This window comes from Helianthus annuus, chromosome 10, assembly GCF_002127325.2.
Source record: "Helianthus annuus cultivar XRQ/B chromosome 10, HanXRQr2.0-SUNRISE, whole genome shotgun sequence".
In the NCBI taxonomy this organism is placed as follows: Eukaryota; Viridiplantae; Streptophyta; class Magnoliopsida; order Asterales; family Asteraceae; genus Helianthus; species Helianthus annuus.
This window is the reverse complement of record NC_035442.2, coordinates 82,565,985-82,575,984: the sequence shown is the minus strand read 5'-3', so window position 1 is coordinate 82,575,984 and position 10,000 is coordinate 82,565,985. Positions and strand designations below refer to the sequence as shown.

Genomic DNA, 10,000 nt, shown 5'->3' with positions numbered 1-10,000 from the left:
GATCGCTCCTAAAAGCAGCCCAGATTGATGCACGTGGAAAAACAATCCTTTATACGCAGTCTTCGGATTCCCCCATAATCCGTAGTCCCTCCCCAATCCCCCTTTCTTTTAGTTTTTAGTTTTTAGATGAAGATCTCAAAAAGTAGTGGCAGGAATCGATTTCATCGTAGGGGGCGTAGTCATTGTTCTTAGTTTTCTGTAAGTTGATTGCTGCCCGGAATTCGTGATCCTGGCTCAGACAAGAGAAAGCTAAGGATATACTTCTCAAATGCAAGTGCAAGTCGAACGAGATACCTATTGCAGTATTAATCACTCGTTCATCTGCCGAACCATCCCTGCCTGCCAAGAAATTAAAAGGGCTCAAACACCCGTTCCGAGTTTTACTTAGGAAACAAGGTAATTTGCACAAAAAAGTAGCTGATTTAAAGTCAGAATTGGACGATTTGCAAGGCAAGTTGGATGCGGATCCTTCAATATGCATCTCAAAGAAGCTGAATCAGTGTGTGTAATGAAGTACAAGGAGGCTACGATAGATGAGGAGAGATTTTTGAAACAAAAAGCTAAGCAAAAGTGGCTTGAGGCTGGGGACTCTAACACCGCTTATTTCCATAACGTAGTGAAATGTCGTAACCATATCAATAAAATTAACTTCATAAAAGATACGGCTGGTAATAGTTATGATGGGGACGAGGTTGCTACGGCATTGGTTAATCACTTCCGTGATTTTTTGGGCAAAGAAGGGGGTATGGATACCCGAGTCAATCAGGATTGCTTCTCGGTCTCTTTGAATCCTATTGTGGCAGAATCCATGTGTAGACCAATTGTTCCAGAAGAAGTGAAAGCGGCTATTTTTTCTATCAACGAGAACAAGGCCCCGGGCCCCGATGGTTTTACGTCGGAATTCTTTAGAAAATCTTGGTCGATTGTTGGAGGTGATGTTACGGCTGCTATCATCGATTTTTTTCAATCTGGTAGGTTGCTTCAGGAGATCAATCACACGTTTCTAGCTCTAATTCCAAAGGTCTCTACTCCCGGAATAGTTACTGACTATAGACCTATCTCGTGCTGCAATGTGATTTATAAAGGAATTAGCAAGATTATTACCAATAGAATTCTTGAAGGCTTAAAGGATCTTATAAGTGATAATCAGTCAGCGTTTGTTCCAGGTAGGAGGATTTCCGACAATATAATGTTGACCCAAGAGCTTATGCATAATTATCATCGGCAAAGGGGTCCCCCGAGATGTGCTATGAAAGTTGATATTCAGAAAGCGTACGACACTGTGGATTGGAGATTTTTACGAGATATTTTGCATGGATTTGGTTTTCGGCCAAGGTTTATATCGTGGATTATGGAGTGCATTACTACAACGTCCTTCTCCGTGAGTGTAAACGGTAATGTTTATGGATACTTCAAAGGCAAACGAGGCTTACGACAAGGAGATCCTATGTCTCCGTACCTGTTTACAATGGTTATGGAAGTCCTAACGATGATATTAAACAAAAATGCTCAACTTGACCCGTCGTTTCGGTTCCACAACAAATGTGAGAAACAAATGATTATTAACATGTGTTTTGCAGATGATCTCATTTTATTTGCTAGAGGGGATGTCGGCTCGGTAAAGCTTATTATGCGTTCTTTGAAGCAGTTTGAAGAGTGCTCGGGTTTTGTGCCTAGTAATGCGAAAAGTACCATATTTTTCTGCAATGTGCCAGATTCGACCAAGACTAGAATAGCTGAAGTGGTTCCCTTTTGAGGAGGGGAAACTTCCTATTAAATACTTGGGTGTGCCTTTGATTGCATCTCGTTTGTTACGAAAGGATTGCAAAGTTTTGGTGGAGCGTGTGGATAAACGAATCAATGACTGGAAAAACCGTTTTCTTTCGTTTGCTGGTAAGCTTCAACTGGTGGTTGCTGTGCTTTCTTCGATACATGTTTATTGGGCGTCGGTCTTTATTCTGCCAGTCAGTATTATAAAACAGTTGGAGAACAAAATGAGAGAGTTTTTATGGGGTAATGGTTCGGGTTCAAAGGGTAGAGCTAAAGTGGCATGGAAGGAAGTGTGTCTTCCAAAGATGGAAGGTGGGTTGGGCATAAGGCGGATATCGGATGTCAATAAATCTCTGATGGCGTATCATATTTACAGCATTCTTTCGGGTAGGAAGTCGTTGTGGACTACCTGGATAGAGTTGTATAGACTGCGTGGCCGGAGTATATGGGACATACCGGTTCAAGTCAATTCTCCTTGGGGTTGGAAACGTCTTATGAAATGTAAAGATATTTTTCGTGAGCATTTATGGACGAAGATTGGTAATGGTCATAGCACATCGCTTTGGTTTGACAAATGGACGTCCGAGTGCCCGTTGCAATATATAGTGACTCCTCGTCAGATGGCGCGATATGGGTTTAATATCAAATCTAAAGTAGTTGACGCGATTAGCGATGGCCAGTGGCTTTGGCCGGAAGCTTGGAGAAATGTTTACCCGATCCTTTTTCAGCTCCAACCTCTTAACTTGGCGGATACAAAGGATAGAGTTCTATGGATGAATTCGGATAACAAGCTGGTTCCGTTTTCATCTAGGGAGGTTTGGGATTCTATTCGATGGCGTGATCAGCAAACTTCATGGGCAAAGGTTGTTTGGTCCGCTTTCAATATTCCAAAGCATGCGTTCCTTTGCTGGCTTATTCACAAGAAGAAGCTGTGGACACAAGACCGGATTCTTCGTTGGAACCATACGGTTACAGGTTCGATGAATCTCATGTGCTGTTTACTTTGTTATTCAGGGGTAGAGAACCATGAGCACCTCTTTTTTGAATGCCCTTACTCGAAGATGGTATGGAGTAAGGTGAGAAAAAAAATCCGAATGGATACGGTTCGAGAAACATGGGATGACATCACTTCGAAGCTTGTAGCTGCGGCAAACTCGAGATCGGTTTATGCGGTGGCTAGTAGATTAGTGGTGGCAGCTTCGGCTTATACTATATGGCGGGAAAGAAACTCGAAACTATTCAAAAACAAACTGAGACCCCCGGAGCAACTTGCTGATGATATTATCGACACTGTCAGATTAAAGTTAACTTCTTTCAAGTACAAGCGGAATGTGAATGTCAAGCGGTTCTTGGAAGAATGGATGATGGATAAGGAAGAATTCTTGGATGAAGAGTGAAGACCATTTTGTTATGTCTTTTGATGTAATTGGTTGTTTTTTGGTTTTGTGTTTCACTCTTTAGTGGTATGCCACTAAGAGAACTAGGGAGTATTTTCAGCTTCCTACTTGTTTTTATTTATATTTATAAAATCACCGGGGTAACCCTTTACCCAAAAAAAAAAAACCATCCCTGCCTGCCTTCGTCCACTCAGTTTGAATGTTCTCAATCCCAAGTCATGTGTGACTCATCAAAGACCACCGCACAGGAAAAGCAACTAGTAGTTGATCCTATTCCTCAATGAAAACATTGGAGGGTCACAATGCCTTGTTTAAATACCAAAGGGACTAGAACAATAGAGCTCTGAATCATAGTAGTAGTGCTTGTTTGTGCTGACTTGTTTATCTTGTTCTACAGTCCTACAATCTGAAAAGGACTGGAAGGGCCCATCTATCCTAGTGAAGTGAACCTTTAGCTAAGCTCTTATCAGATTCCTCTTTGCTCCTAAAAAGCACCACAACCTTCAGAACCAATTCTTAGTTCAGTCTTCCCGAAAGCTATGAAAGGGAGGGCATCAATCAATAGAATGCCAGAACTCTAGTTGAATTGACCGTATGAGTTGAACATAGTGAAACGAATCCTCATCTCACTCATAGGTAGCTGCGAACAAGGAAGAAAAAGAAGGACATGTAAGCCATAAAGTGGCTGCCAACGACTCCGGTGCAGTTAGAGGAAGAGCTGCTATTGAATTTCTTGGAGTCCGTTTTGAAAAGGCATAGCTGCAATTGCTTGTACTTGAATCGATCTTGCCTTGGTGTTGACCTATAGGGAGATTGACCTTTCACCTCCGCTTGTCACGAAAGATTATGCCTTCAGAATGAACGAAGATTCGATCCAACTCCAATGCTAGGAAACTTCCGAGACTAAAGCCTCCCTTACCAAGAGCAGGTACAGGATCCTGCAAGACGGGAGGAAGGAAGATTCGAATGATAGAACAGCCGACAGCTGGCGAACGAATTAGGCTTTTGAGAAGGACTAAGCACTAAACAGTGAAACGTGAGAGGTTCATTGTTTAAGCTTCAATAGTGAGGGCAGAGAGGGTCTAACAGAACTTGACTTACCGGAACGACTGAAAGTGAAGGTTTCTGGCCTTCTAGCATTCATGCCTCATCTTTCAGATTGATCTATCATTCCATACCTGATTTCTGATATATCTATGCCTTTCTTTCCAGTGTTCATGCGGGAACCTCAAACCTTTTTCGGAAGCCGTGGGTCGCTGGCAACAAGCTATGACTGATTCGCTTTAAGCCTTAGAGAAAAATGGCACTGACACATAGGGAAGGTGCCCCGGTTTATCCAGAATAGATGGGTAGGTTGTCTATTAGAGCCTATTAACAGCTTATACTGTAAAGGATTGCCAGCTTTGACTTGATCTGCCGCTCAACTAAACGTTGCCTCTTTCATCCGAATCTCTTTCCTCAACATTACATACAACTATTGATCGCGATTCCCGGCACTAAGAGAAGTTATCATTTCTTTCATCGGTGAAGAACCGGAGAGAGAAGAGCGGAACTGCTTTTTCCAAGCCACCTACATCTGATCCATCTGGCGAAGAGGGTACGGAACCAATACAAGCAAGCAATCAATGCCTCCCTAGAACCTGACCTAACTGTTAATCCGGAACCAGGGGAACGTAGCACTCCCTTTCGATTATCCATGGAGTATTCCCCAGCCAGTTCTAGGCCCAGGCTTCGGCGCTTGACTAAACCAATCTCTATCAACCTGAATGTCCTGCCTTTCCGTAGTCCACTTCACTAATCAAAGAATATGGCTGATATGGATGATGTGAATGGGTCGTGGGATTCTATCTCGGTGTGGATGGACCAGCACGCAAATTCAAAAACTTTAGGCCGCGTGGTTTGTAAGTTGGTGGTAGCAGCTTCGGCTTATTTCATCTGGCAAGAGCGCAATAACCGGCTCTTCACCAGAACCCATTGTTCGGTTATCCAGGTTACCGAGAAGATTAAAAACACGGTCCGGCTTCGGTTGATGGATTTCAGGCTCCAAAGGCATGTGGATTACAATCGAGTTATGACGAAGTGGCAGATCCCAGCTAGGGCGCTGAATGAAGACCCGGGTTAAGCATCGATGGGCTTTGTTAGATAGATAGTTGTAGCTGGTCATGTATTTTGTTTCGGGTTGTTTTGTTCTTGGTTGTCGTTTTTGTGGGCTTTGTTTTTGTTGTCGTGGTTGTCTTGAATTGTAGTGTGTGTCAGTGTTTTGGCACACCCTGTTCTTTTATTTGGTGATTTATAAAATTTACCGGGGTAACCCTTTACCCAAAAAAAAGGCAAGCATCAACTTCTGCTTCCGCCTAAGCCGTGCTTGCTGCTCCTGCTCTTCTAATTAGAGAACGCACTAAAAGTATACCTTAACTCAGGGGCATGAGTACACTGCTTTCACACTCGAACTCTCCTACTGTGTGCTGTGTGTGCTTTCAAGCAATAAGACTTTTCTAAACGAACCACTGCTGACGAAGTGCCCCATACCTGCACTTAAATAAACCTTCTTTTAGGAAAGGGATAAGCTGTAGACATCTGCTTAGGTTATTAAGGCACTGCAGTCTTCTTCTTTCGAACTCGATGCTCTCTTGTTCTTTCCAGCTTTACTGCTGTTCTTAGTTATGGATTGGCTTTTCTTCCTGGTGCTTCCCTTCCAACACTTCGGTTCTATTGAGACAATCAATCACTTTCGCTCTGCTTTGTATGCCAAGTAATAGCTGGACTGTAACTAGATTCTACTCTCTTCTTATTCGTGATTGTTGAGTTAGATGCCCTACTCAAAAGGATCTCTCCCTAAAGCTGTAGACTGATCCCTGTTTCTATCTTCCTCACTTGATCTGCCCGTACTCTCTTAAGTCGACTTCTTTGCTGCCTTTCCGCGGAAAAGTGATTTTATAGCAAGCTTCTTTCCTGCTTTCTAGTATACTGATTCTCTTTCTTATGCTGTTTTCTGCCTGTAGTGTTGTTCTGTCCCTACTATTGAAACACTGGATGCTCTTGCTGCTCCTCTAGTCATTGAACCAGCGCACTCCAATACAAGCTTCTCTTCTTTAATGAATGGGACTGACTCGGCTAAGTAAAGTGTAGTATCGGCACTTACTCGTCTTTAAGGAAAGGGAGCAGTAGACTTCCTCCCTTCCCTCCCAGTGTCCAGTGGCTCTGCTCTAGCAAAGAGACAATCACTTGAGCTTTTTTCTCTTAATGGTGATGATATTATATTCCCTGACAGTGCCCCCCCTTAAGTCGACTAACTCTACTAAAGAGAAAAGCGCTCTCTGCTCTTCCAGTAAGCGGTTGGAGCTAGTACTTGACTGCTATCAGAGTTAGAAAACAAGTATCCCCCTCTCCCTTACTGCGAGGATAGTGCCCATACCTGCACTAAAGGATAACCTGAGATAAGGTATGGAAGCAGTCTGATTATTTCCACTTGAGTTCGACTCGAAAGGTCTTTCAGTGACCGAGTTCAGTGACCAAGGCTAGGCAACAACTCACTAGTCGAAAAAGACACAGCTAGTCTTGGGATCAAGGCTTCTTTCCTTTGCTGAATCAGGAATAGCCGACTCCAGGTAAATGCTTTTCCCAGCTCAAAGGCGATGACTAGTAGATCCCTTTTTCCTGGCTATATGATATCATATCAGACAGAATAGACCGGGCCAAAGAGCACTAACCGGGAGCGAAGGGTCCAGAAGTGAGCGGAAGGAAAGGGAGTGAGTGCGCCGCAAGACCAGAGAAGGCAACTTGTGAAGTGACCTTAACTCGGGAACGGATTCGATAGGGCCGCGAGAACCCTTGTTTTTGTCTTTCTCTCGCGTCCGGCTATTCCTGCTGAGTCCTCACTCCGGTTAGACGGGAGAATCACTGTAGATAGCGATAGAAGACGCGGTACACAAAGTGGTCTTAGCATGAAGGGAGAAAGGGAGGATGTGGGACCATTCCTGATATCCACTCATTCGATATACGACTTCGAAAGCTTACACGTACGAAATAGCCTAGGAAAGAAGAATCGAAAGCATCGAAGCGCTAGCAGACCCAAAAGCTAGCACGGAAAATAGGGAGCATTGCGCCTTAGCCGACTTCCAAGGCTTGTTAGGCTTGGCCTGATAGAAGGAATGCGGACGAAGAGCTTTCTCAGACTCCCAAAACATAGGAGTACGGTCATAGAACGAGTCCCGAACCCGAACCGGTCAAAGGTCAAAGACGGACCTGCCATACTCTAATTAAGAATCTCAGTTCCCAGGCTATTAATGAAGAGGAGAAGGAAAATATATCATAACAGCACTTCCTATAGTGGAATTGGAATCGACGGATTCTTTGATGCGACGGAACAAGACGGTAAAGCAACCACTCGTTGTCGTTTAGTTGTCCGTCACTCGTAGTCTCTGCGTCAGAGGTGGTTGTTCGGAAGGGTTTGACAACGTAACAGACAGCTAGGCAGTTACTACGCAACACACATTGGGGTGGTGCAACAATGGAACGACTAGTAGTCGTAGACTAGCGGTGTTACGGAACAACTACCCGACGAGTGGTAATAACGACAACTACAGTAGGTTTGACAGTAGCGTTAGGACGACTGGTTCTCGTAGTTGTATTGCCCTAACGCAACGACTCAAACAACTACGAGTGCTCCCAAGACGATGAGACGCATGCGCTATACCGTCGAGTATTGCTTGCGAAGCAACCGCAACTCGTTGTAGGTCCTCCCCTTACATTACAGTCGAGTAGCTTTCACTCCTTCGCTTGCAACGTGCGGTTGGTTTACCTAACGCATGGCTTCCCCAACGCCAATAGTCGCATGAGTTCTCCTAGACGATAACCCATGCCTTGAAACAAACCGCATGATGCGTTCCGGAGTTGCCGTAGTTCTGTTACCGCCTTGCCGTCTTGGATTGGGAAGGATACGACAGGCTCAATTCAAGGACACTCAATTTCAGGCTTTCGAAGCTCTGACGCTTTCTGTCGCATTTGTTCTATATTTTGTTTACCTATCATTTTCACTTTATTTAACCGTACTTAGGTAGCTCTTCGTTCGTTCGGCAGAGGCGTAGAGCTATCTACTTGGTCGCGACTGGCTCTGCTACGCTAGGTTCTCCCTATGGCGCTACGCATCGTTCCCTTCGGTCGAGCGAATCCCATTGTTCCGGTCCGAGAATCCCTATGTCTGAGGTCGAGCAGCTACGCTCTCGTTGGTCGAGGTTAGATCCTCGTATGTCGCCACTCTCGTCACTGGGCGTTCTCACTTTTGCCTTGTTATCTCAGGACACTCTGCCAGGTTGTTCCTTGTTGACCGGCCTTGTGATTCTCGTTATAGAATGTAGTGCCCAACAGTTTAAAGGAACGGGTGAAGTCTCGGGATCCGCTCTAGTCGAGTAAGATATTTCCCCTGTAGAGTAGTCTCCGTATCAGTCCATGGGCTAAGGCGCAATTGCCTTCTTAGAGCCAGTAACTTCGTACTGAAAATTGGAGAAAAAAGAGTGACAGAGGCATCTTCCATTCATCTCGATTTTGGTTTTTCTGCACCATATTTTGATCTCCCTTTTCTTCGATCCGGAATTCCCAACAAATCCTTGACTCCTCGAATACAATGGGATTTCACACCTGGCGAATCTTTCACTCTACCTCCTCTTATTAAGACTATAGAATGTTCCTGCGAATTATGACCTTCGCCCGGAATGTGAGCAAATATATCATGTCGATTGCTCAACCGTACTTTGGCTATCTTACGTGGAGCTGAATTAGGTTTTTTCGGTGTTCTCGTTGGTACACGCGGGCGTACTCCTTGCTTCTGGGGACATTGATCCGAAGCTCGAGTACGGTCCGTGCGCCGTTTTTCTTCTCTACCATGACGAATCAATTGATTTAATGTAGGCATCGCGCTCTTGACTTTTGTCCTTCCCCCCGATTTTTGCCCTATCGCTAGTGGTTACTCCCGATCCGAAGCACCCCTTTTCCATTCATAGAGAGATCCAATCGTCAAAATCAATAAAAAGGCCATCATGGACCAAGATCCAAAGGGATCAATCTTGTTGAGAGGTATTGCCCAAGGAAAGGAAAAGGTGACTTTCGGATCAGGGATAATAAATAAAAGAGAAACAAGATAAAATCGTATATCAAAACAACTTCTGGCATCACCGAAATGATTGAAACCACATTCGTAGGCCGACAATTTTTTTTTTCAAAAAAAAATGGAAAAGGAACAGCTAGTGGGATCAAAGAAACTAGCGGACTGATCACTAAATAGATACAAATAGGTGCAAATTCTGACATCACCACAGCCCACATTGTTTTCTCGCTCCTTGCTCGCGGAGCGGCATACCGAAAAAAGATAGGATTTGAATCGATGACTTAAGCCCTTGCGCTATTCCCCCCTGATCGTATCGTAGATAGCAGTCAGAGTCAGTACGCTTTCTATTCTTTTATATTATATATGAAAATAGATAAGAAAGGAGGGCTGCCGAGGCCCGGAACTTCTCCGAGAGGTTCCTTTCCATACTCTGCGCACAGAAGCGATATCGAACATCACTTATTGTCATTTCTCAATTGATGATACTTCATTTAACAACTTAATAAGATAAGAAGATCCATAAAAAGATCAAATAACGGAAGGCGGAAGGTCGATTAGGAAAGGAGCTTTTCAAATCAAAGAATTCGTTGATTGCAAAGCCTTCTTTCAGATAAGTCGTTTATAAAAAAACTCCTTAACTCATTAACTCAGGATCGGTAAAGGCCTTACTCTATTCCTTGTCAGGAATAGCGGCCTTAGAGCTTCTACTACTATCGGCTATCTAACTCTC

General features: G+C 44.1%; 1 protein-coding gene and 1 pseudogene across 1 annotated transcript; both read right to left on the bottom strand.

Moving 5' to 3' along the window:
- Window positions 1-8,459: 8,459 nt before the first annotated feature.
- LOC118483283 (ribosomal protein S12, mitochondrial) lies at window positions 8,460-9,113 on the bottom strand. The gene has a single exon (XM_035978921.1). It carries the CDS (start codon window positions 9,076-9,078, stop codon window positions 8,701-8,703), a length of 378 nt encoding a protein of 125 aa, XP_035834814.1. The 5' UTR covers window positions 9,079-9,113; the 3' UTR covers window positions 8,460-8,700.
- On the bottom strand, window positions 8,689-9,700 carry LOC118483284 (annotated as a pseudogene).
- Between the last annotated feature and the right edge of the window lie 300 nt (window positions 9,701-10,000).

Coding starts and splice junctions, on each gene's coding strand:
- LOC118483283 (XM_035978921.1), bottom strand. CDS start 9,078: ATGCCTACATTAAATCAATTGATTCGTCATGGTAGAGAAGAAAAACGG.